The sequence below is a fragment of the Puma concolor genome, chromosome C1 (genome assembly GCF_028749965.1).
Source record: "Puma concolor isolate L17-30 chromosome C1, mPumCon1.1.hap2, whole genome shotgun sequence".
NCBI lineage: Eukaryota > Metazoa > Chordata > Mammalia > Carnivora > Felidae > Puma > Puma concolor.
In genome coordinates this window covers 18,624,632-18,651,899 of record NC_141674.1, presented here as the reverse complement: position 1 = coordinate 18,651,899, position 27,268 = coordinate 18,624,632, and the positions used below count along the sequence as shown (strand labels likewise).

At 55.0% G+C, this 27,268-nt stretch overlaps 1 protein-coding gene across 3 annotated transcripts in view; it reads left to right on the top strand.

Moving 5' to 3' along the window:
• Positions 1-565: 565 nt before the first annotated feature.
• The window catches only part of RUNX3 (RUNX family transcription factor 3), a 59,627-nt gene continuing 32,924 nt past the window's right edge, over positions 566-27,268 (top strand). Inside the window, exons 1-2 of one of the 3 annotated variants that reach the window (XM_086716074.1) lie at positions 566-798; positions 1,058-1,146. In XM_086716074.1, coding sequence (XP_086572200.1) covers positions 722-798; positions 1,058-1,146 — 166 coding nt within the window. In that variant the 5' untranslated portion in view covers positions 566-721. Of the gene's footprint in view, positions 799-916; positions 1,147-27,268 lie in introns of those variants that run through there. The other 2 variants (XM_086716073.1, XM_086716072.1) reach the window with 2 other exon arrangements.

The window sequence follows — 27,268 nt, the reverse complement described above, 5'->3', positions numbered from 1 at the left end:
GACGCTTCTCCCCGGCAACGGTGGCGGTGGACTGTGGCAGGGTGTCAGCCGCAGCCCAGGGGCTGGGTGGCGCGGAGGAGAGCCCTGCCACCCGCCGGTGGGTCTGGGGAGGGCCCTCGGGCCTCCGGGCCCGCCCAGGCCAACACTGGCCTTAATTAAAAATGAGTCTCCTGCAGGATCCAAACCACCGCCCGGCCACCCCCTCCAACTGCTTTCGGTTCTGCTCCTGGGCCGCGTGCTGAGGCCAGCCCCACAAATAAAAGCCATCACTTTTTTTTTTTTTCCTCTCTCTCTCTTTCTCTTTCTCTCCCTCTTTTTTTTTTTTCTTTTTTCCAAAAAGAGAGAGAGGCAACCACAAGATCTTCTAAGAGGCCGTGACATCACAGCCCAGGTGACCACAGCCCAGCCAATGGGCCAAGGCCGCGAGCTGGCTTCTTGTATCCTGTGAGCTGAGGTTGGGTTGACACTGTGAAGGCCTGGTCCCTCAACCACAGAACCACAAGGCCAGGCCCTCAGCCGCCTTCAGGGCCCTGCGCGGGAGCTGGTTGGCTCCCGGTCCTCCCCACCCCCGGGCCGCCCTCGCACCCACTGGAGCCTGGGCTCCGTCGGGGGTGAGCCTCATTCATTCATTCCCCGTGGCGCTGATGCTGGGCCTGGCTCTGCTCTCCCTGCCCTACATGCTTCTCCGCCCTGGCTGCTGAAGGCCCCTTCCCGCCATCTAATGATACACTCTGCATACGCTTCTGTTGAAAATTTGTGGCTAGACATTCCTGTGGGACTGGGAATCCAAATTCTTGGGTACAAACAGAAACTTACTTTCCTTGGGGATTTTTTTCTCTCTCTCTCTCTCTCTCTCTCTCTCTCGCTCACACACACACTCTCGCGTTCTTTCCTTTTTTCTTTTTCGTAGCAATAGGGGGGGGAAAAGAGACAAAACAAAACAAAACAAAAAAACAAACAAAAAGCGACACCACCCCCCCCCCTTTTATTTTCAAAAGTAGCCAGGAAAAAATAAAACAACAACCAACCAAGTCAATCCCAACCCGACCCCCTGAAGGTCTGATTTCTCGCCTTCCTCAGAGAGGGGCATGGCTTCGAACAGCATCTTCGATTCCTTCCCGACCTACTCGCCGACCTTCATCCGTGGTGAGTAACGATTGCCCAGGGCCCTGGGCTGAGCCTTTCGGGTGGGGAGCTGTGGCCAGGCCCCGGACCGCGTCCCTCCACCGAGCACCCTGGCTGCCTTCAAGGGCACGGCCTGCCTACCTAAATCCGCGGACTCTTGAAAGCCTGAGGTGGGAAGAGGGGTTGGTGGCCTCCGTGGTCTCCTGGAGTGGACTTTCGTGGGACTTTTATCCTCAGCTGGTGGGGACAGCAAGTGGTAGGGGAAATGGATACCACAAGACCTCAAAGGCCGACCTCGAAGGGTCCTGGGGCGGAGAGGACATGGAGGGAGTCCCTGTGACCTGAGGCTTCTTGCCTCACTGACGGCGCCCCTGGCCCACCCGGAGAGCTTGGACCCTCCCCCTGAGCTCAGGCAGACGCGGGCTCTGGGGCACACTCAGTCCCCCCAGAGCCAGACCAGCTTCTGTCAAGAGCCATGGATCTAAAGATCTTTCTGAGGACTTCTCCAGTGCTTTCCAAGTCGTCCCGGACTGAGGGAAGCAGAGGGAAGAGATGGCTACAGGCTTTTGTCGAGAGCTTGCATAGCTCTGGGGCGCACTGAAACTGGCTAAGTGTTGGGGGGGGCGGGGGGAGCAGGACTGGGGGAGGTTTATAACCTTGGTCACAGAGGAGAAGAAAGTGTTTCTGGCTGGATTTGCCTCTATTCGTGGCCTAGAGTGAGTGACCCAGAGGTTTGGGCTGTGTCCTTCAAAAAAGATAGGGTTCCAGGATCCCCCACTTGGGGCCGCTGATGGAGGCTAGGGTTCAGGGAGAGACTTTTCTTGCCTCTGTCCGGCTCGTAAGGCTGATGCGCCATGGTCTCAGGCAACCCCCTGCTGCCTTCCCCCACCCCCCGCCAACCCCCAGCAGGAGTCCAGATGGGGCCGTGGCACCTGAGACTGGGGGTCCAGTGGCCCTGAGCCTGCGTCCCAGGTCAGTGGCTACCTTGCCCAGTGGCCTTAGGCAAGTAACTTAACCTCTCTGTTGTGACTCCTCCGGTTGGGACATTCCGACCGTCTGAGGCTGTGGATGGGCCGTGCAGGAGGGCAGTGCCTCTGGGTGACTCACGGAGACGGGTTCTCCTCCAGAATAGAGAGAGGAGCTGCGTGGGGTCCGCAACTCCAAGGTTCAGGGAGCTGGGGTTGCCTTTTCTCAGCTGAGGTGGTCAACTGAGATACCGAAGTTGGTCTGACTGTCTGTCTGCCTTTCTGCCCATCGGCCTGTCCCACTGCCGGCTAACGGAGTGACTCAGAGACCGTCCCTGGGCGGCCAGCTCCGGGCAGGGACCGAGGCACATTTGGGTGCTTATTGTTTAAAGGTTTCTGCAAGGGCTTGTCTGAGGTGGGACCCCTTCCTCCTCCCTAGAGAGAGGCTGAGGCCGGCTGCATGGCTGCAGATGGGGACAGAGTCGTGGCGGGGGGAGGAGGGGCCGCCACCTCTGAGGCGGACACCCTCCCGCCAAACCTGGTTGTGGCTGGTGACAAGCAGCAGCCTCAGGTCTGGGAGCCGACAGCCTTCCTTCAAGCTGCTCCTATTATAACGCAATTCCCCTTTGTAGTCCTCGGAGCTAATTAAAGGCAGTCTGTGGCAAGAAAATAAGAGTTTATAAAAACCATTTGCTGGGTCTTTGTAATCGGTGTTTCTCCCTCCATGAGCAAGATGGAGGGCTGCAGAGTTTAAAACAAAGCAATCTGGGGAGGCGAGATGAAGGGACCTGCCACCGAAGATGGGCTCCTGACGCCGTGGAGCCCGAGAGAGAGAGAGAGAGGGCAGCCAACAGCAAGGAGCGGGAGGGAGAGCTGGCGGCTTTGGGCCCCACGTGCGCCCACAGACGGGATTCCTGACGGACAGGGACACAGATGTGCTTTGTAAGACAGGGTCCGCGGGGAGGGCTCAAGGTCTGGGGCCCGAGGCGTCCGTCCACACTCTCTGACCGACCCCTTCTCTCCTGCCCAGCTCCATTTCCCACATTCCGTTTACGGCACGCTTACTTTGGGGGATCTGTCTCCCCCAATCTGCCACTTCTGTCCCCAGAGACATCCAACCTCTGGGCCGTAAAGTCCCGGGCTCCATACTGCCTGCCCCACGTGGGGTCCTTAACCTATCCTGAGTCACAGATCTTTCTGGGGTCCCAGGAAGCCTATAGACTCCTTCTCAGAATCACACTTTTTAAGTTCAGGAAACCAAACCTGTGGAAATACGGTTATCAAACGACAAAAAAGCAAGGGGTGAGGTCTCTGTCGTGACACACTGAGTGAAAAGACCTCAGGAGGCCCAGGAGCGGCCGCAAACCAGTGGATGAGCGGAAACGTTATTTCTGGATAATCTGGGACGGGCCCCGAGGAGACAGAAGCACACCTAGGATTTCCACTGGCGACAAAATCACGGTGGAAATAGAGGCTGAATTTTAGTTAGAGATTCATGAAAGGAAGGATGTCACGTGTTTCCCACCCCAGTCCACAGATGTCCTGAATTCCGTGCAAAAGCAGAACTCCAGGCCTCGGGCCCCGGTCCCTCAGCGGCTCTCAGGACGTCTCCGCCCCTGGGGAGCCTTGAAACACGTGGATTCCCAGTTCCCAAACTCACCTCAGGTCACTCTGGAGAAGAGGCTGGGGAAGAGGGTGGAGAGACGCTCGGTTCCCACCCTGAAGTAATGGGGGAGGAGGAAAGCAGAGGGCAATGCTCAACTCGAAAGGCTGGCAGGCTGCTGGCAGAATTCCAGGCACCAGGACGGAAGGCGTGAGAGGCCTCCTGGGGTGGCCCCTGAACCCTCCACAGGTCTCCGTCCTTCTCCCTCCTCGTCTGCCGGGACTAGACCCGGACACAGGGTATTTATTCTTCTCTTTGGCAAACGGAGACCCTGAGACCTAACTCTGACTCAGACGTACCGTGCATCTACGGGCAAGTCCCTTCCTCTCTTCGGGCCTCGGTTTCCCCATCTGACAAACGCAGGCGATGGCTCTGAGGATGCCCAAGGGCCCATCCGCAGCTCCACTGAAGGCCAGGGCCCTTGAGCTAAACGGCGCATGAGGCCCTTCTCTGGGGCACCCCCCTGGCAGCACACCCCTAAAGGGCACCCACGCAGGCAAAAGCGCTCCCCTCAGGACACTGAAGGAGGGGAGCCTTCTGGGGAGGAAACTGGAGGAGATGAGCCTGAATTGCCACATGCGGGATTTAGGAGACCCTGGGGAGGTAGGGGTTCTCGTTTACCCGGTAATTCTGCAAAAGCCTATCAGGGAGTAGAGGGCCCAGCCCAGATTCAAGCTCAGGCTGTGGACCCTGACTCTGCCCTTCCTTCGCTAACTCCGCAGCCAGGGACAAGTCACCTCACCTCTCTGTACCTGTCTCCCCGTCAGTAAAATGGGGGTGATGATTATACCAACCTCACGGGGCTCTGGAGAGTATTAGACGAACAGGGCGCCTAGCCCGGGCGACATGCCCCACAAACATCTTCGTTCTTATAATTTCCACGAGCCTGGCCTTGCGCTGGGATCTTGGACACAAGGGTGACTGGGTCGGATTCTCTGTCCTTGAAGAGCTCAAGGTCCGGTGTGGAAAGAGATGAGTAAGCTGAAAATTGCACTGGGGTGTGGGTGATCAATGTTATAAGGGGGAAAGAACGGAAGTCTAGAAGTTTAAAGAGGGGTACTAACCCAGCTGGGGGAAGAGACAGCAATTCCTCTGGAGAACTTCAGACATTCAGGCTGGGTCTGGCTGGGTCTTGCGGGGTGAAGAGGTGACAAGGGGGGAAAAGGCATCCCGCAGAGAGAGAACAGCCTGGGGCAAAGGTGTGGAGACAGGACTGAGATGACTCTGGGCGCCCCCACCCCCGGGATGGCTGGAGCCGGCGGAAGCATTGAAGTGGATGGACGGCGGGTCTGTCGGGCCTCCAGTCTGGCCAAGGTTCTCGAAGCCGCGGTTGGGTGGGCAGTTGACTCGCAGCTCCTCCCCCCGAAGACACCCGGGAGAAATGGAAAATGGCCTCTTAGGCATGAGGCAGGGCTGCGTGGAGGCGGAGGGTGGACAAGATGGCACTGGGCAGATCTAGCCCGGATGGTCTGACTCAGAGGTCACCGGACAGGGAGGAAGCTGCCCAGACCAGAGAGGTCAGTCACTGTCCTTTCCTAAGCTCTGAGCAGTGACCAACAACAGGGGACTCTCCTGGGTTTTGCCCTGAAAGTCCCAAATCCCAGGCACCTCAAGACAGTTGGTCACCCTCAGCGGTGTGCCCATGGCAGCATCCCCCTCCCTCCCCAGCCCTGGGAGATGAACGGACTGACCAGACTGACCGCCAGCCATCCTGCGTCCACTATGGTGCTTAGCTGGCGCCACGTCTGCTGGGCCCCTTTGACGGTGGCTCCCGGGGCTGCCCTGCACACACCCGTCTCCCCAGACCACCCTGTCTGTCCCAAGTGCCCCCCGGGGAGACATTCCTGGGAGCCCCCCACCAGCCACAGGGTCTGGGCGGGCATGAGCCAGCCCCACACAGTGGGACTGTGTGTCCAGGCCTCACCCACGCCCTCTACGGCAGCTGGCGGCCCCCAGCGGCCCCACTGGTCACATAGAGGGCCCATTGACGCCTCGGCCTTGAGGTGGCCGCATCAAAGCCGAGGCTTGCTTGGTTACCTGAGCGAGTAGGGGAGTTTACGGAGGGGAGCGGAGCTGGGAGAAGGATGCCCCTGAGCAACAGGGCCTGAAAACCTGACCCTCCAGAAGGTTCTGAGAGGCAGGGGAGAGCAGCCTCCACGGATCCCAGCCTTGCCTCTGAGCCAGTCCAGACTGCTCGATAGGTGGGGAAACTGAGGCCTGGGCTCAGGGTTTGGCTGGGCGGAAGGAAGGGGCAGCAGATACACCCGTCCTTACTCCTGTCCCCTGAGATGCCTCATCGGCAGACCCTTTCTCAAATCCACCACCCAGCGTGTGCCCCCCCCCACCCCGCCCCGGGAGCTGGGGAGTCTCACCCAATCTTCAAAACTGAGCTCAAACACCCCCTCTGCCAGGAGTCTTCCCCGGGACCACCTGCAACCACCCAGGAGCCCTGGCCTCCCAGGGCCAGCCCTGGTGCCCAGCTTGGTGCTGAGTATCCGCCTACCTGGTAGAAATAAGAAGGGAGGAGGGAGGTGGAAGGAAGAGCTTTAGCCCCTCCATGGAGCCCAGGCCCTCTGTCATTGGCCTTGAAAGAACACCTCCCAAAGGCAGCCACACCCCCCAGCCCCAAGCAAGGAGGGGCTCTGGGAATTGTGGGACTAGCATGGGAGTAAGACCCCGTCATACCTTGGGAAGTTGAGAGAACCCAAAACAGTGAGCCCGTGCAGGATACGTTGGAGCTGGCAGATGGAGAGTGCCACCTCCTGATTATACAGAAGGGGAAACTGAGGTCCAAAGAGGGGTCTGGCCTGGGTAAGGTCCAATTCAGCAACAAGAAACCAAGTTTTCTTGCCCACCCAGCGACAAACCTTCCGCCCTGCACATAGGTTAGGAGTCAGGCCGACCGGGTTTAAGCGGTTTTGTAGCCAACATGTTGATTCACCTGTTTGAGTCTCAGTTTCCTCCTCTGTGAGATGGGTCTGGGAGCACTGCCGTCCAAGGGTGCTTTCCAAGAGCGAATGGGGCCTGTCCCGCAGCCCTGTGCTGGCCCGAGTGCAGCAAGGGCTCACTCAGCGGTCTGTCTCCTGCTGGGCGTGGGCCACTCGGCTGGGCCTCCAATTCCATCATTTGCCACAGCAGATATCCCCGCGTCTGGTTTTCTCAGTGCCAGAAAGGGGTAAGCACGGAAGAGGCTGTAGGGGGACCATGAGACCCCTTGCCAACGGCCCTCTGGGAGGGTGGCAGAGAAGAAGGCGTTCTATGGGGACAAGGCAACATAAACTGTGGTTACCAGCCCAGGCTGCAGCCTCTCGAGGCTTGCCTTAGACAAAGCGTTGCTCCTCTCTGAGCCCAGTTTCCCCATCTTTAGAATGGGGAGAACAAACAGTAGCCAATTCAAAGCTTGTTGGATGGGTTCAACGAGGATATATATTACGTGCTTAACGCAGGGTCAAGTGCAGACGGCTAGTGCAGAGTCAAGCCCTCCATAAATGCTGGAAATTATGGCTATTTAATGTTTCCCTCCTCCCGGGGGAAGTTCCTGTCTGATTCTGAGCAGAATAGGCAAAGTGAGAAAGTGGCCTCTCTCTCCTCTGGCCTCCCCCTGGGGTGCCTTCCCAGGCCTTCCCCTGTCCCCTCCAGGCCTTGGGAGTGTCCTGCCCCACTCTTAACCACCCCACCCCCCACTTGTCGAGAAGGACCACCCAGCGTTTCTTGCTAAATAGGTGGAGAGAAGGGCGAATGGATGGACCAGGGATTGAATGAACCAAGACTGACCAGCCTGGGAGGTTTCCAGTGGCCCCCTCACTTCCCCCTTTACCGTCTGGCTCATTCTTTGAAACGCTTGTTGGTGGGAGCCTGGGCACTCCCGTCCGATCGGCACCGCAGTGTGATGGTTTAGGTTCCTCTTTGGGGTTTTCTTTCGCGTCTGGGAAAAGTGTTTTTGGCAAAAGGTTCAGACTTACATGTGGGCGGAAAGGGTGGATGCCCATAACTTATGATTTGCAGAGGTGACCAAAGTCTCCCCCACCCTTAAAACGTCCTGCACTGCATGACATGGTGACTGAAATCCCACTCAGCCCCTCTGGGGTGCCCATCCGGGACCCCGTAGCCATGACCCTTTAGCATCAGTGAATCCAACTGGTCTGCTAATCTCTGCTCAGAGGAAAAGGTGGCTGGGTGCAGAGGCAGCAGAAGGTATTAAAGGAAGAGGAAACTTGGGGGCGTTCCAATGGAAAAGAGAGCAAAAGGGAAGGGGGTGAGGAGGAGAGGAAAGGTCCATTTCCTCCATGCCCTCACCTGCGTGCTCCATGGCTAAGCACCGACACCCCCATAGCCCTGGGAAGTGCCCCCCACTCTGAGGCTTCCCCTGAGTCATCCCTCAGCGGACCTGAGTCCTGCCCCTGCCCACGGAGGAAGCAGGGGCAGGAGGTTAGACCCGCTGAAGCCCCTCACACAGCTCCGGACACTCTCATGTCTCAGGAAGATGTGTCAGAGCCACGATGGTGGGAATGAGGAGCCCCTTGTTAGCGGTGGTGGGGGACCCAAAGGAGAGCCTGTTTCCCCCCTTAAAAGCCGCTGTATACCTTCCCGAAGGGGAAGGGAAGCCACCCCTGAGAATAAGACTTTAGAAAAAAGACTGGAAGGAAAACACTACAATGTCATAGTCAATGCTACATGGTGCACTTATGGCGGGGAGCCTTTGTTACTAACCCTTTGGGTGACTGAGCGTTTTCTAAACCTTTAAACACTGAGCTGGGCCTCCTGCCAGCCTACACACCACAGTGTGGGGCCAGCCTGCTCCTGCCCAGCCTGGGCCCCGCTGGCCACCCCTCCTCTCTCTTCTTCTCGCCAAATCACCGCGTCTGTCATCCTCCTCCAGGACCTAGCCCTGTCAGGCTGTGAAGGAAGGGTCTGCCCTGGGCCGGGCAGAGCCACGCATACAGCAGGTGCTCAGGAAACGCTTGTGGCCTGTGTTGTGGTCCTCATGGGGAGACCGTTTTCCCGGAACGCCCAGGACTTGGGAAGTAATGGGGACCAGTTGGTGCTGTTAACCTTCCGGTGGACATTTATTAAACACCAACTGCATGCACGCCACACACTGTACTGGGAAATGGGGATACAGGAGCAGACAAAAGGCAAAGACACCCACCCTCCCGGAGCCGATGTTTTAGTGACGAGTGGAAAGAGTTCACCTCTGGAAAATGCCCCGGGGAGATAGGCCAGCACCCCTCGGCCTGTGCCCTTCTTATCTATGTGGAGCCTCAGCCTTCCAGGACTTCCATAAATGCTCCCATGACCCCGTTAGATATTCATCACAGGATCTTCACCCCCGTAGCGGAAATGAATAAACAAACAGACTCGGTGATGGTGTGACCCGCGGAAAGTAATATTTAGGAGGAGGAAGGCAGTGAGGAAGGGACACAGGAACCACACTTCTTGATGACTTATGGTGTGCCAGGCTCTGTGCGCGGTTCCTTTCCAAGAATACCTCATTTCACTTCATCTCTACCACAATCCATGTAGCAGGGGGTTATTGTTATTATCCCCACTTTACAGATGGGGAAACTGGGGCTCAGCAAAGAGACAGGACTCACCCAAGGTCACGCAGCTAGTAGCGGGTGAAGCCCAGATACGTGTCATCATCTGTCTGACATCAAAGCCAGCCCAACAAAGCTCTTCCTTCTACCTGGCAGACGTCTCTTCCTCTTTAAGGCCTGGCCTCACCACCTCCATGGAGCCCTCCCTGACACCTCCAGGCAAAGTGATTCATATTCTCCTCTACGCAACCAGTGCAATTCTTTGTCAAATGCTTCCAGAAAGCTTCACAGAAAGGGTAGAGTCTGAGGTGGGTAGGTCTGGAAAGGAAGGAACATCAGTGGTCCAGGCAGAATTAACAGTGCTGGCTAAGGGACGGAGAAAGACTACATACAAAGGGTTTCTTAGAGATGGGAGAGCTTGGGGGTCTTGAGGAGAGGCTGAGGGAGAAAAGGCTGGAGGGGAGGCGGGCCTAGAGGTTGGGCATGGCCTTCAAGGCGGGGAGTCCAGGCAGGATCCAAGTTGGGCAGTGATGTGGGACAAGGCATCCCATGATGCACCAGGCCGCCTCTGAAATAGGCCAGTGCAAACGTGCGCCTTGAGCGCGTGTACGCGTGTGAACAGAGACCACAGGGGCCCTCCCGCACCCACTTGCAAACCCTATTTTTATCACTCCCTAGACATACATCCGAGCCACCGAAGCATTCTTGTTCTCAGGCACGTAGAGCACTCCATGGATGTGCACATCTCTGGTCTGATGAGGACAAGGGCGACGGCGCAGAGCAGTCAAAACGCAACCCATCCCAGGGAGAATCCCGGCACCCAAGGCAGCGACACAGTTTGCAGGGCTCAGTGCAAAAGGCATACAGGGCCCCTTGTACAAAAAATCACTAGGAGTTTCAGGATGGCAACCGCGGGACATTACACCAAGTGTGGGGCTCTTCTGAGCAAAGCACCCTGAGAGGCTGCACGGATGGCATGTGGTAATGCCAGCTCTGCCTAGAACAGCCCCGGGCCGGAGGGGCCCAGGGCCCGAGAAGAAACCTCTGTCTCCTTCCCTTGACTTGTGCAGGCTTCCATTCTTCATAGAGTCCATAATTTATTTTTATTATTATTTTTTTAACGTTTATTTTTGAGAAAGAGAGAGACAGACAGAGCACGAGTAGGGGAGGGGCAGAGAGCGAGGGAGACACAGAATCCGAAGCAGGCTCCAGGCTCCGAGCTGTCAGCACAGAGCCCGACGCGGGGCTCGAACCCACGAACCGCAAGATCACGACCTGAGCCCAAGTCAGACATTAACCCACTGAACCACTCAGGTGCCCGCATGAGTGCATAATTTAAAAAATAATAATGATAAATTAAGCCTAGGGTAAGATCAGAGCTTAAAGATTTTAGAAGCACCAAGAACATTAGGGAAACTACAAATCCATCAGAAACCCTGTATTTTATATTGTAGATCTCCTAAAGGATCTAGGAAATTTAAAAAGAAACTATAATCTCAACACCCAGAGAAAACCACTATCATTCGATCTATTTCCTTTCAGACTATTTTCCCCCATTTTTAGTATTTGCCTCTGGAGTCTCTCTTCCCTTTATGGGTGAGGCCATACAGAGACATAAACGTATCCGGGAACCTCATCAAGAATGTTAAGAATCATTATGGATATACGTCGGGATTCTAGGAAGAGGCTAGAGTGGCTCCGTCCAACAGAACTTTCTGTGATGACGGAAATGTTCTATGTCTGTGCTGCTCAATGCTGTAGCCCCTCGCTGCATGGGAATATGTGGACTTTCTCTTTTTCCAACTCAAAGTGTTTAAAAAGTCTTACACACAGCCAGCACGGGTTGCTTTTGTAATCAGAAAAAAAAAACCGCTAAAGATTTTAAGTTTGTGATACGTTCAGTGTATAGGGGGAAAAACACTTTAGATTTTTAAAAGCATGTCACTGGGGAAGATTGATCCTGGCAGAATGAGATCTATTTTTGTTTTTCCTATCAATGCTCATAAAAAGAATGTGGGGTTTAGAATCAGAACCTGTGGGTCTGTCTCCCGGATCTGCCACTTACTGTCTGTGTGGCCACTTAACCTCCCTGAACCTCAATTTCCTCATCTGTAAGATGGGGATATTGACGCTACTGACCTCCCCAGGCTGCTGTGGGGACTAAATCAGACAGTGAAGGTGAGTGCACAGGGGACCAGCGAAGCGAGGGAAGAGCTTCGGTGCAGACGATTTCTGCAGGGGTCGGGTAACCACGCATCTCTGTGAGGGGCATTACTCATCCGTCTCGCTCCGCTCCGTCTGCCATTTCCTAGAAACCAGGAAATGAGGGGGGTATCTCCCACCGTGTGTGTTCGGCAGATGTTGTCAGGTGTCGAGCAGAAATAAAGGGGCTCTGTGACCAAACCAGACTGGGGAAGGCTGTATCAAACAAGGTCCAGTCGAGTATTTTGCTGAAGGACTTTTCAGAGCCTTTAATATGCTAATGAACCTAGGCTCCTCCTGGGGCTGGTGTGCTGAGGAACCCACTTTGGGAAAAGCTGCTCTAGCAAGAGCCTTTGAACCTACCTTGGCTATAGGTGCTTTGCGGGGGGGGGGGGGGGTGGGGGGGGGGTCAGGGAATTCTTTTTTTCAAGGAGAGAGGAAATTGTCGAAGACTTGAAAGACCAATTAGCTGGGTGCTCAATACAAAAAGGAAAAGTACAAAATTGACATTGATAAAGGCGTAATTGTCTAGGAAACCTAATTATAACAACTCAACTCTTAAGTAGTTATACTTTAGCAGCAAACTCTTAACATACAGCTCTCACTAATGCCTCTGTGAATCCTCACAACCTTATTAGACAAATGCTATTAAGTCAGTTTTATAGATGAGGAAACTGAAGACCAGAGAGGTTAAACCACCTGCCCAAGGCCACCCAGCTGGGGTTCCACCCCAGGCAGCCTGCGTCTGGAGAGCCTGTGCACCTTACCACGGCACAGCAGCTCTGAGTTAATCGAGGTCTTCTCGGGCTGAGGAACATTCCTTCGCTTGCACTGGTCCCCTTCCTGGGAAGAGCTGCCAGCACCAGGCCTGGCCGACACGAGCCAGCTCCGTCCCTTTTTTGCTGGGTGAGTCATCGCCTTCCCTGGGCTTCAGCTCTCTCATCCGAGAGATGGACCAGTTGACATTTGAGGACCAAAGAGGGGAGGTTGGTAAGGCACCATGCACGGTCCACTCAGAAGGCACTTGATGCACGGTGGCCCTCTCTCTCACCAGGGCACAGATGGGGAAACTGAGGTCCAGGGAGGTCAAGGAAGGACACGGCCAAAGAGGAGCTTGCAAACACTCCAGAAAGCCAGGCCAAAATCCCATGGCTGGCCCAGGTCCACATGTGGTACAAACAAAGGGCTTCTTTCTTCTCTGGCCGGGGCCCGTGCTATCCTTCTCATAACAGCACCGTGAGCACTTTGGTGAGGGCGCCTCCCTCTGGGTTCCTCTCCTAAGCGGTCTCTCCCACCGAGTGCGGATTCTGTTTGGCCCAGCGTCATGCCCAAGCCTACTGGCCTGGGCATCTTGCAGAAGTCCCCTGGAATTCCCCTCTCGGGTGCCCCATGTGGGGTGCGGGATACACAGACATGCCTCTGCCCCTGGTTAGGGACCCCCGGGTTTGCCTGGTGATACATCTCTCTGCCCTGAGTCACCTCTGAAATTGACTGTGCCAGGGCTGGGCTCCACACTTTATATACATCACTGCTAATGTTCACAACCTTGCGAGGTGAACATTTTCATCTGCGTTTTGCAGGGGAGGAAACTGAGGCCTAGAGAAATGAAGTCACTGGCTCGAGTCACATAGTCTATAAGCGGTAGAGCTGGGGTTCAAACCCAGCCTCTGCCCGCCCCTCCCGCAGGCACAGCCCAGTGCATGAGAGGCGGTTCCTGAATACATTTGCTCACCTACACACCCCACACCTTCCCTGCACCCCTGCATGTCAGGGGCTCTGTTGCTGGGGTGGGAGTTGGGTGGTTGACCCTCACATCTGAGCTGGGTCCCTCCCTCAGGCAGGGCCAGCTTCTTAGTCTGTAACCTATGGGGTGGCACAAAGCTCCAAGTTCAGTAGGGGACCCCACACTTGGGTTACTGCCCTGCAGCCGCCATCTTGAAATTCTTAATTTTATCTTTGCCTTTATGCTTTGTAAGTGAAGTCGGAAGAGACAGAGGAGAATGCGGGGACAGAGGTGGGCTCAGTCCTGCCCCCCGCCCCTGCCACAGGCGGGGCTGGGCATGATTGCGGGCATGGGGAGGACAGGTGCACATGACCCATACACCAAGGTTTGGGGTGGGGGCCCGGATGTCTATGAGGGTCTGCACGCACCCCACAGTGGCCCCGTGTCCAAGGGGTACAACGTTAAATACCAAATACCAATGCCACGACAAGTTAAGAGAGATCACGAAAGAAAGCTAAAAGCTTTGTTTTCCTGCTTTTTAAACAGGGGCTCTGTATCTTTGTTTTGCACTGAGTGCACAAATTGGGTACTGTGGCAATCAGTCAAGCGCAAGAGGGGACCTGGGCTTCTACGCCCTCCCTTGCCAGACCAGGCCCCACGCCAACACCCAGCCCCTTGCCCCAGGGAAGCTTGGCCCAGAATAGTGGGCCGGAAGTGGTGGGTGGGGCTCCTGATGGCCTCCCTGCCCAAGTGAACAATGAGTTGATCAGACAGGCACCTGACCTGGGCTTTTAAATATATCATGGCTGATGAAAAGCTCATAGAAGCCCCTGTTGCCTGGGGGAGGCAGGACTATGGCTCAGCCAGCGACAACCAGAGCTTGCAATCAAGCTGTGGTCAAGATTGGAGCTCAGTCTGTGACCATTTAGGGGGCTCAGATTATGGCCTTATCTGTCTTGTTCACAGCTGAGTTAGGTCTAGTTCATAGGATGTGCTCAGGAAATACAGCTGGAAGGATGAATGGGGAAACACAGTCTGCTCAGAGAGCTGAGCCCTGGACCCTGAGAAGATCTGCACTTTTCAAATTAGCCAGCCGGGTCATGATCTCGCAGCTCATGAGTTCGAGCCCCACGTCGAGCTCTGTGCTGACAGCTCAGAGCTTGGAGCCTGTGTCGAATTCTGTGCCTCTCTCTTTCTCTGCCCCGCCCCCGCTCATGCTCTGTCTGTCCCCTCTCTCTCTCTCAAAAGTAAATAAACATTAAAAAAAAATTTTCTTTTTAGTTAGCCAGGCCTGGAATCTTAGCTCTGCCCTCACTCCCTAAAGCTAGTTACCCTCCCTTCTGCTCAGTTTCTTCATCCGCACAATGGGGAGAAATGACAGTTCAGAGAACTTACTAAGACAGTATTTAAAGTGCTCAGCTCCACCAGCAGCCCATGTGAAACGCTCAGCTGGGAGAATGAATATGATTATATCAAGAAGCCCGCAGACGTCTACCTCCTCAAAGATGCCCGGAGGATTCACTCTGGCTCTAAGATTTCAGGCTTCAACATTTTTTGAATGGTTTTCTATATTTTCCAATTTGTTCCAGTGTCCTTGGAGTATGGTTGACACTGATGCAACTCGGGTTTGAACTTTGAGGATCCACTTCTACATGGATTTTTTTCCCCCCAGAAATACAGTGCTGTAAAAGCATTTTCCCTTAGGATTTTCGTAATAACATTTTCTTTTCTCTAGCTTACTTGAGTATATAGGATACATGTGACACACAAGAAACATGTTCATTGACGGCTTATGTTATTGGTGCGGCTTCCAGGCAACAGTAGCTAAGGGTTGGGGGCATCAAAATCCATATGCAGAGTTTTGACTGCACGGGGTCAGCGCCCCTTAACCCTCACATGGTTCAAGGGGCCAAAACTAATTGTGTCACAGGGCCAGGGGTGGGTTGGGTGAGGGATTCAATTCATGCTGTGTATTAACAGCGTGGTTTTAAGTAGACAGTAAATGAAAGGAGGCGAGTCACAGTCAGCATCTGTCGAGCACCCACGGGGGTCCCAGCCTCTGGAGACCCTGAGAGCATCTGGGCCCTGTGCCCTCCCGGGCATGCACCCCTGCCCTGCGTGCGCCCCTCCCCCACATACACTCGGCCTTCAAGTCAGACCGGCCCCGGCGAGGGGTTCTGGGTAGGATCTGCCGGGGTGGTGCGGCCTCTGCCACAGCTCGGCAAGGCCCCACCTCCGCCTTAGGCCCCCACGCCTGTGTGCCAGCGACCCCCACACTCGCCCCACCCCCACCGTGCGCATATGAACACGCACATGCTCACACGGGCAAACACACATCAGAGGCTACACCCATTGCAACAGACACCGAACTTTTCAGGAACCCCTGCCTGCGGGGACCGAGGGACACCTGGTGATGTGGTCTGACGGAGGCCGCAGGGGGAAGCTGCTTCACCCCCCTACCCAGGCTGGTCCTGCTTCTCTGACCTGGAAATCCCTCCTCTTCCTGGGGGGTCCCCAGCACCTGCCACTGGCCCCTGTCCACTGGGCTGGAGCTTGAGGGAGGAGGCCTCCCAGGAACCCAGGACAGATGGGACAGAGTACAGGCCCCAGCCCAGAACAAATTTTCTCAGCTGGGAGAGGCCTCAGAGATGCCTACAGGGCACCCATCATCTGACAAGGCGGGGAAGCTGAGGCCGGGAGAGGGAGGGGCTGCCCAGGGTCCCCAGAAAGGTGGCAGTGGAGGAGACGGCCTGGCCCAGTGGAAGCCCACAGCAGGGATGGCAGTGAGGAAGACAGGCTCTGGGTTTCGGCTTCCCCCCCTCCCCCCACATGTCACCGGGGCCACGTGGGGACCCTCCAGCTCCAGCAGTCTGATCTTCTGGGAGCTCTGGAAGGCTTCAGGGAGCTCCTGGTGAAGTCCACACAGCTCCCTGGGTGGTGGGGGAAGAGGATGCAAATAGGAAGGGGCCCTAGGGACCTGGGTTAACCCCCTGAACTCATTTCTGGCCTCTTCTTCCTGTGGGGTCAGTTAAAAAATAGCCTCCCATCTGCCGGGGCTGGGGGAGGGGGGGGGGGTGCAGCCAGGCTCCATCTGGGGCTGTCAGGTCCCCCTAGCCCAGCCTGGTACTCAGACCTGCCCACTCCAACACCGCCCGCCGCCTGTCCCCGCCCAAGACCAGGCTCGGCTGTCTGTGGCAAAGTGACCCATCTGACAGAGTTTTTCTCCCTCTGACTCAGCAGCGAGTATCACTACCACTCTGCTGAAGCAGCCTAAAGCCCAGGGGGCTGTCATCTGAGTCTCTGCCTACCCATTTTACAGATGGAGAGGCTGAGGCACAGAGGAGTCAGGACATAGGGCAGGATCTGGCCACCAGCTTTTAGGCCAAAGCCCTGTCCATGCTTCCCGGGGATGCCGGACTGTGCCCCCCCTTATAGAGCAGGCAGCTGGTATGGTGGGACAGGATATTTGCACCCCCAGACTACAAAGCCCACAATTCCCTAGAGCAGGATTGGTGGTCTACATGGGTGTGGCCCCTGGAGGGTGGGACAGTCAGCCTCACGTGAGGTCAGGCTGACCTGAGGTGGCTCCCAGGGGCCCTGTTTCCCTGCTCTGGGACCTCAGCCAAGCCACTTAGTTCTCAGACCCTCAGTCTGAGATCCGTAAGATGGGAGCATCCCTGCCCCTGACAGTGATCGTGAGGACACACGGAGATGCACAAGGCCTGGGACATGGTGATGGTGAGCTCAGGTAGCAAATTATTCACAAGTAAGATGTCTGCCCCGGCCTGAGGTCACGAGCACCCTCAGCCTCTTGTCATCTGTGAGGCTATTCTGGTTGGAACCGAGGATCTGGGGTGGAAACCATAAGCCTTCAACCATCATGTGGACAGATGGCTGGATAAATGGGTATTTTTCAGTCCAGTGCGACTGGCTGGCTCAGAACTGGTCCTAAGGGAGGAATCTGGGACGGACTGAGACGCGTATACCAGGGTGTTCCCGGCAGCGTCTTCGTGACAAATGCAGAAACACCCTAAAGGGCCGGCCCCAAGGGAGCATTATGGTGGTCCGTCTGGGGAAGGCGGGGGGGGGCGGGCAGTAATCTTCACACTCCTACCCCGTGTCCCCATGCCCGACAGCACAGACGCATCCCCTGCCATCGGGGATAGGACTTCACGAGGGGCGCGGGAAACTCGCACAGTATGTTGGTGCATTTCAAAAGCAGGTTGAAAACAGCATGCACTCTACGTTCCCAGTGTTAAAAAGGAAAAGAAGGAGGAGGGGAGGAGAGAAGAAATTAAATCTATACATACAGTAGGAGTACCAGAAGGCTAAAAACCAAAATGCTAACAATTGTCCTGGGTGGCAGGATTATGGATGGTTTTAATTTTCTTCCTCATAATTTTATTATTTTCCAATTTTTCTTTAATGAATGTGTATTATTCTTATAATCAAAAAGAAATGTGTTTTAAGAGACGGGGTGGGGGATTAAAGATTGTTGTCGTCCTTTCATAGACTCTAAAACTGAGGCCCAGTGTGAAAAAGATACTTATTCACTTATTCATTCATTCATTCATTCATGCTCAATGCTTCTAGATGCCTCCCTAGAGCCAGGCTCTAAGCTCCACAGCCAAAGAGCTGAAAGCTCTGACCTCAGGGAGGTCACAGTCTGGGGGAGTAAAGGACGCGATGGCAAGTCCTTACAATGCATTCAGACAAGGGGCCACAGAGTAATGAAGAGAGAGAGGCTGAGTCATCCTGGGAGCATCAGAGATGGTCTCATAACAAAGGGAAATTACTACAGGGCTTTGGTGCAAAAGCAAGTGTCCTGAGGTCCCAGATCGGGGGACGGTACCCCTTGAAAAGGCATCATGGGCTATTAGAGAGGACTTACTGTGCGCAGGGAGGTGTGTCCGGAGACGAAGCTAGAATGTTCTGCAAGCCAGGTTCTTCAAGGGCTTTGAATTGCCTGACTGTGCCACTCAGCCGTCATGTGACTCTGAGAAAGTTGCCAAACCTTCTGGACCTCAGTCTCCTCACCTGGAAAATGAGCTAATGACCTCACGGGAGTTACTATAAGAAGCAACCGAGGAAACAACTACAATGCACTCCGAACAGCACCCGCTGTGTAAGCAGGGCTATAACACGGTTTGCTTTGATTATTTGCTATTATTCACACTTTATCCAGGAGGCGTTCTGGAAACCAAAAGGAGTTTTAGGCTGGAAATGAATGTTCATTCATTCATGTACGTACTTCATTCATTCGATAGATGTTTATGGAGACGCTCGTATGTATCCAAACACTTTTTTAGGCAGTGGGGATAGAGTTGCCAGACCAAATACAGGACACCCAGATTATTTGAGTTTTCAGACAAATAAGTAATCGCAATATCGGGGACCACTTTATACTAAAAAAGAAAAAAGTCTGTGTCGTTGATCTGAAATTCAACTTAACTGAAAGTTCTATATTTTTATTTGCTTAAACTTGGCAACTCTAACTGGGAATGCAACACCAAGTTAAAAAACAAAAACCTTACCCTCCTGGACTTGACATTCTACAGGGGAAAAGAGACCATTCATGAGGAGAGGTATAATTTATCAGGTGATGATAAATGTGCTGAAGAAGTATAAATCAAGAAATAGGGATGTATTGGTTTCCTAGTGAGGCTATGACAAATTACTACAAATTTCAGAGCTTAAAACGACATGCATATATTATCTTATGGTTCGGGGGGGGGCGGGGGTCAGAAGTCCTATGTGAGTCTCACCGGGTTGGAATCAAGGTATCGGCAGGGCCGTGTTTCTTTCTGGAAGCTATGGGAGACTCTATCTCCTCACCGTGTTCACCTTCTCCAGGCCACTCACTTTCCTTGGATGGTAGCCCCTGTCAATTGTCCATATCACATCATCCTCTGACTGGCCTCTCCTGTGATTACTTCCACAATATAGATATATCGATACATCGAGCTCACCCAGGGAATCCAGAACTGGCTCCCCATCTCAAAGCCCTTAACCTTCATCACGTCTGCAAAGTCCCTTTTGCCACATAAGGGAGCATATTCATAGATGATAGGCGTTGGGATGTGGCCATTTTTGGGGGTCATTATTCTGCCATTGTTGAAACACAGGGGCTCAGAGAAGGCTGTTCACAGAGTGGGGCAGGGACCCGAATGAGGCGGCGAGTGGAGCCATACAGACAGAATGTTCAGGGCTCTTCTGGGAGAGGGAAACATATGTGCAAAGGCTCTACAGTGAGGGTATGACTGGTATTTAAGGAGCAGCAAGGAAGCTAGTGTGGCTGGATACGGGGAGGGAGAGAGCGAAAGGAGATGAAGACAGAGAGGTGGAAGGGGGAGCGGGGGCTGGTCATGCAGAACTCATAGAGCTAATTGGTGACGCCCCTCCCCTCTCCTGGCCCTCAACTCCCCAAACCCTGTCTGTAATGCCATCCTGTTCTGCTGAGCTGACGGTCACTCCAAGAGTACTCCCATCAAAGGCCAAACTCCTCCCAGAGGTGTTGCAAGATTAGAAGGAAGGTTTCCCTGCAACATGAGGGATTCAGGTTAGAAGTTTAAAAGAGCTTCCCGTGTGCTAGTGGGAAATCATCAGTTTCTACCAGAAAGGTTGGTAACACGTGAGAGACTAGGTCTTGACTGAGGGTCGGGGGGGTCAGTGCCCCAGAGACCCCACATTCAGGGGCCAGCCAAGCCCCCAAGATGACCTAGAGGAGATGGCCACTGGCCATCCTGTGACCTCAGGAAGCCACGTCCCCTCCCCAGACCTGTTTCTCCAATGCAGGGCAGTTGGACTTAAGCATCTTCAAGGCTCTTCCAGTGTGGACCCGCTGTGATTCCCACACCCTAGGAGTCTCCGATTCTAGGGATCGTATATTCTGGGACAGAAACCTTGTAACTGTGTGACCGCAGACAGGTTACCTAACCCTGCTGAGCCCCAGTCTCCACGCCGGAAGTGGGGAAGATCGCCAGTCCCACCTCCTAGGGTGGGGTGATGGGGACTGTGCTAAGCACACAGGGAGCGCCCAATAAATGTGAGCTCCAGTGACAAGGATTCTAACATTGTCGGTCTCAGAGCCTCAAGTCTGCGACCCCGTCTCCAGGAGCCTGAGATTTGCTGGCTGTGGGATTGCAAGTCTCCAGACCAACCCCCCCCGCAAAACTGCCAGCGTGCCCCCGACGCCCTGGCCTCCCCCACGTGCTGGGTGGCATGCCTACCCCACAACCACATGAAAAGCCATTCCCCCAGGGTGTCCCCACACCTGGGAAAACCAGCAGCCTGCCCGGCGCTGGCCCCGCCTGGTGGCCAGAACACCGGGCAAGATCAATGAAGCCGGGCTCCCAGTGCAGACACCTTGTTCCAATCAGGGCTGGGCGCCTTCCGCTCCGGACCCCCGCCCAGCCTCAAGCTGCCACCCCTCCCGGGCCCTGTCCAGCAGCCCACGTTTCTAGCCCCGTGACCCCTGAGACACGGGGTGCCCACGGCCCGACTCCCCTCTGGCTGCGGCCCGCCCAGACCTGGACGTTGACGAGCAAGCTGGGCAGTGGGGCAGACGGAGGGGCACCGGCCAGGGGTGGAATCAATCCATACAAACCCCTCCCATCTCCAGCCTCAGTTGCCTCAACTGCACACAGGGCTACTTAAATTCACCCCATCTGGGTTCTCGGGGCCATTGTGGGAAAAGCAACAGAGACAGAAGGCAGAAAATGTCTTAGAAACCGTGGACATGCCCGGTAGAGAGGAGGGGTGAGAAAGCAGGGGGGGGGGGGGCGGGGAAACAGTTCTCCCTTCCTCCGTCTGGGTCCTTCTCTCTGCCTCCAGGTCTCGGCTCAGAGGTCACCTCCTCCGAGACACCTGTGCTAACCACCCTGTCTAAATATCGGTGACCACCTCCTTGCCCTACCACCGCCCCCCCCACCCAGTCACTCTCTGTTCCTTTGTCCTCGTCTGTTTCCTCCAACATCGTAAGACACTATCAAATATGGCACGTCTGTTTATTTACCTCCTTGTTTATCTTCTGCCCTCCCAGCTGGAATCAAAGCTGCATGGAGTCCCCTGTCTCGTCCGTAGCAGTGTCCCTGGCACCTAAACGAACCACTGGCACATGGACTATAGATGCTCAACGAGTGTTTGCTGACCAAACGAATCTAGTGCCTTCTCCCCATCTGTTTCTTATTCCTCTGCTTCTTTTCCATCCCAGCCACCCCCCATCGAGCGCAGGGCTTCCCGAGGATAGGACTGGCAACATTTTCGCCTGTGTTCCTAGGGATGGGGCCAGGCCTCTGTGACCTAAAGGAACTTCACATCATCGAGCCCATCCCTGATTGAACTGAGCCTCAAAGATGGGGCAGTGAGAGGGCCCAGCCCCCATCTTAGGTCTGAGCACCTTCTATGATCCCCTTCCAGAAGCCCCCTCAGGTACGGCCAGAGACACACAGGTGATGAACATCACACTTTTGCCAGTGACAAATGCATGCCAACAGCAAATGACAAAGAGTGCCCAGTGTCTGAGCCTGTGGCCTAGACATGCCAGGCAGGGATTTATGAGCCTGCTCGGGCCTCTGTTTGGCTCTGCCCACATCCTCAACACCTCCGCAAGGGCAGATCTCCCTGGCCGCACCCCCAACCCCAGCCATCCAGCCCTGCTGGCCTTTGGCCTCTGGGGGTCATCTGTGGACCCTGGGCCACAGCTCTGTCTTGCTTTCATGGCGTCTGTGGTCTCCACGCAGCCACACGGGCAGCAAAGCTGCCTGGGTGCAACGTTCAGCTCTCCCCTTTACCCACATTGTGAACTGGAGCAAGTTCCCAAATTTCCTGTGCCTCAGTTTTTCTAGCGTTATAACGAGGATGATGACAGGGGGCCTCACACGTAAGGTGGTCATGAGAATCAAATGAAATAATACATGACAAGTGTAGACAGCATTGTTATTCTAATTGAGGGGACCGGGCCCTGGGGTGAAGCTCCTGGGGTGAGCAAAGTGCAGTTTCAGCATCAAGAGATCTTGGTTCGAATCCCAGCTCTGCCCCTTCCTGACTGGATCCAGGAGAGTCACTCGGTGAAATTCAGTTCCCCGCCTATAAAGGAGGCCCAACGACACATATCTGAAGGACTACTGATAAGATTTAAGGAGCTCAGTAGGGAGCATGCTCAGCAGGGTCTGGGTACCCAGAAATGCCCCACATGGGGGTGTTGCCATAGTGAGGATGCCTTTAAGGGCCACCAGATCATTCGGCTGAGACTGAGCTGGTAGACAGGATGATCTGCTTGAAACAGTGATCTTGCCAATAATAAATACTCCCCAGCTTTGATGTACTGTGGGCAGTTTTGCAACAGTATACAAATTTAAGCATTTCTGTCCGTTTTCATTTCAGAGCTCTGGGCAGGGGGAGGGGGGACCTTTTTCTATTTTTCTATCTCTTGCTTTTCTTTTAAAATATTTTATTGTAAAATATAGTAACAGAAGAGTATATAAAATATAAATATTGTTTAAAGAATAATAATGAAACAGGCATCCAGGTACCCTTAGCTGTGGCTTCCGGACCTGGGCACTTAAGGCGCCTGAGAGGTTGAGAAGGACGAGACAAAGGCTGGGCCCTCCAAAGGCTGGTGCAGGGGAGGGCTGGGCCAGCAGGCAGGGGCTTCAGATCAGCTCCAGCTGCCAGTGAGCATCCTATGTGACCTTGAGCAAGTCTCTGACCTCTCCTGGACCGCGGTATCCCCAGAACTGTCATAGAGTAATAAGGAATTCCAGAACATTGACGATGGACAGTCTTCCTGAGGATCAAGTGCGGTCCAGTGCCCTTATCTCCCGGATGCCCAGAGGGGGAAGGGACATGTCTGGGGTCACCCACCAAGAAACAAGGGGATGGCTCCCCTGGAGCCAGCAGCCAGGTCCATGAGTCTTGGGCTTAGCCCAAGTTATAGGTCACGACCGCCTTTAGGCCTCCTGCAGCCCCAGTTTTCTAGGATTCGTTGAAGACGGGGACGCCTTTGAGTTTATCAAGATACAAGGTGCAACTCCTTCTCCAGCCAATGAGGGTGGCAGAGGAAAACCGGAACACGAAAGAGTGGAGAAAGTTAGAAGGAGAACTTCTAACCGGTGAGGGGTAGCGGGAGTCCGGGACTCCCGCTACACGTCCCAGGCCAGACTCGAGGCAGCGACCCACAGAGAGCGCTAATAAATTCACAAGGGGAACAAACAACTATAAAACTGGGGCACACCGCCCCCTCCCCAGCCCCAGCCCAGTGGATCCAGGCCCCTGTCACCGTCGCGCAGCGTGGTACTGGGTGTTCCGTTAGCCACCCCGTGTGCCGTGAGTACCTTTGCTTCTCTGGCCTCCGTTACCCCCTCTGCTATTTGGAAACAAAAAAACCTTGACTGCGTGTGTCACCCTCCCCCGCGGAGCGTGGTAAAGATAAAATATTGTGGAACGCGGGGTGGGGAAGACACTTGCTTTGGCACGAGAGGAACCAGATTCCAAACCCGGGCTTCCTTTGCCGTGGGGCAGCCTCTCTGAGCCTCAGTTTCCACATCTGCCAGGTTCACAAGATTGGTTGGAAGTTCGTCTCAGATAATGTCAGCAAAGTAGGTGTTAAAAAAACACTGCTCCCCGGGCCCAGGCCCAGGCCCGTGATAGGGGAGATGTTGTCATTGGCCGTCGGGGTGACTCGTGGGCAGGACCGGTTACATAATTTGGGGGGGGGTGGCGGTCAGTGCAAAATGAAAATGCAGGCCCTTTGTTCAAAAAGGATCGAGAATGTAGGGGCGGTGACGGCAGAGCAGGAGAGCAAGCATAGGACCCTTCTGCAAGCAGGCCACTGTCCAACCCCACGGGGCGCAGGCCCAGGAAGCCAGCCCTGCCTGTGGGACGTCTAGGGCAGCTCAAACCCAGTTCAGGTGGAGGGGCTGAGGCCCTTCCACCGCGGCTGCCATCGCTGTGCCGAGGGCCACTGCCTCTCCCCAGGGCTGCAGCTGGGATCATGGCCGCTGGGCCCTGCCGCTCTCGGTGGCCACTAGAAGCAGCATAAAAGGCCAACTGTTCTCCACCGTTTTTATCTCATGCCATGCATACAGCACATAGTTGATTTCTTTCCGCAAAGGGCTGCGCTTTTTTTCTTTTCCAAGGGCGACGCTGGAAAGCCATGTGGCTTTTATTGCTGGCAGGAATGTCTGAGGCGTTCCTTCTCTACCACATGAAATGGAGCCGTAATCTTCATCTGCGTAAGGCCAAAGCCCCCGGTCTCCTCAGAGCCATCAGCCTCTGAGATTAATTAAGGCTTCACAAGGACTGACAGTCATTAGGACCTTTTTGGGGAGGTGGAAAATCCCTAATGGGACCGACTGGGCCAGGGAGCCGCTGGGTGGGCGGTGGGGCGAGGAGGGCCCGCCATGGAGAGGGAGGCCCCCTGGACCAGAGTACCTGGGGGGTGGGGGACTGGGAGGGGGTTCCAGACTCTGCCCCTGGCCTAGGCTGTGACTTTGAGCGAGACCCTCTCCCTCCCCGGGGCCTCGGTTCTGCCACTGGACAAACGGGAGACTTGGACAGGGTAGCTCAGAGCCCTGTTGAGGCTGACATTATAAAATTCTGACTCTAATTCTCTTCCATGACTGTAACTTCAGGCATCTGATTCTGGTCCATGAGAACAGAGCGTGGGGCCAGGCTGCCTGGTTGGGATCCAGCTGCGTGACCTTGGGCGAGTTTACATCTTCAGTTCCCTCACCTGTAAAATGGGGGTGACCGTACCTCCCCAGTAAGAGCACTGTGAGGCACAAATGAGCATAAAGTGTGGGCTCACGCCTGGCACGCCAGAAGACCTTAACTGCTGTCAGTAATGGTTAACAGGGCTCAAGATTCTAATCCCGTGGTTCCGATTCAATTCCAAAACTTGGTTTCTGACTGGCTCCTCTCCTTGCCATCTGATTAAGGTTTGGAGGCATTTTAAACCTGAAAAACCTCCACTCTAGGGAGTGCAAGAGGTGACAGCCACTGAGAGGAGCCCTTTCTCTCCCTGACTGCCAGAGCCGAAGCCCCATCCTGGGCCGGGGAAAGAGTACACCCTTCCCGGAACCCTCTTGGGCTCCCAGCTCCCCAGGTCCCTCTCACCACTCTCTGTTCCCCCCTCCCGATGAAGAATTCTCTGATTTGATGACCGCCAGCAGCTAGCTCTGCACCTACCCGCTGATGTGGATGGAGAGTCTAAGGCACTCTGACCAGTCAGCAGAGCAGAGACAGAACCTGGATCAAGGAATTGCGTTGCAAGAAGGGCCCTCACATTCTGAGGCCCAAATGAGGGCAATTATTAGTCATAGACCAAGAGGCTCTACCAGAACTATTTCCTCATTTCATAGATGACCAAAGTGAGGAGCAGGGAAGGCAGTAGGAAGACCAGACCCCTTGATGGGAGCCAGAATGAGGGCCCCCTACCCCTACCGCTGATGGGGCCTGGGTCCTCTCCCCCGGCCAGGCTCACACTGAGACCACACTCTCTTCCATCCTTCCCTCTTGTCTCTGCAATTCCCCAAGCTGAGTGCCCTCTCAGGAGGACCTGCGAGGAGGGGGTGGGGAAGAGGGGACCAGTGCCACCGGAGGAGGACCAGTGCTGAGGAGGCAGAGGTAGGGAAAGGAGCCCCGTGCGCTTGGCCTCAAAGTCACAGTGAAACTTACCTGGAGGCCCGAGGGGAGCCAGCCTGGCACCTACAGGGACCATGATAGGGCACTCTCCTTGTCCAGATGGGGACACTGAGGACCTGAGAAGACTCACAGACTCTGATATCTCCCCTGGAGCAACGGGTGCCCAAGGTCTCATCAGGCTGTGAGGCGGCACCAGGAGACCATCATGCGGGTCCTGGCCTGGCTCACCTACTTGGCCGAGGCAGAGTGGGCAGAGGTCAGGGGCGGCTGTCAGCCCGCCCTGCTTTCGGTCGCACCATGCCGCCCCTGGCCTTGCCAGAGCTGAGTCCCAAGTCTTGCCTCTTCCCTGGTGAAACAGGTCCAGTCACTCCCACTTTCTGGGCCTCAGTGTTCCTGTCTGTACATTGGGGACTACAGCCGAGTCTGTCTCCTCACCGGCAGGTTCGGAGGCCGGAGGAGAGCACAAGGTGATGAAGCCTCAGCAGGTGGCCCATGCAGCCCCTTGCTGCCTCCCAGCCTGGGTTCAAAGGTCTGCTGATTTCCACGCCTGTGGCTGTTGACCCACGCCTTTGTGCCTCCGGCTCCACCACCATCGCGGGAGCTGACGTGTATTGTGCACTTTCGCTCTCTGTACCCCGGCTCTTCCCAGTATTTTGTTCAACCGGTGCAGGGGGGCATAATCAGGGAGTGCCTCTGAGCCCCAAGTTTTGAGTCTGATCAGGATTTTAACCCCACTCTGGTTCTCCCTAGCCCAGAAAACCTGGAGCACCATTACTCTTGGTTTAAATGGGCATAACAGCTCCCGCACACAATTGCTGGAATGGAATGAAATGATGTACTTATTTTTTTTTTTTTTAATGTTTATTTTTGAGAGAGACAGAGAGAGCACGTTGGGGACGGGCGGAGAGAGAGGGAGACAGAGGACCCAAGTGGGCTCCGGGGCTCAAACTCACCAACTGTGAGATCATGACCTGAGCCGAAGTCAGATGCGCAGCTGACTGAGCCCCCCAGGCACCCCTGAAATGATGTGCTTAAAGCACAAACGCAGTGCCTGGGCACCAGGACACCTGGGCTATCTCGTCGCTCGTGCTGTTCTTTCCATTTTACCCGCCAGGGGACCAAGGCTCCGTGAGGTGCAAAAGTCACACAGCCAGTCAGTGGCAGAGCCAGTAGTGGTGTCCTAACCACAGTGCTCTCTCCAGCACCCCCCTCCCTTCCCTCAGAGGCTGGCCCTTTCCAAAAAAGAAAAAGGCACCCTGTAATTTGAGAAGCACACTGGTCCTTCTTCTGCACATTCAGGAGCCTTCCAGAGAGGCTGCCCAGAAGGAAATTGTCTGGGGATAAGGGCTCCCAACCCCATCAGCGACAATCTCTTGACCGTATTATTGTTGTTTTTCATGACCCTTTG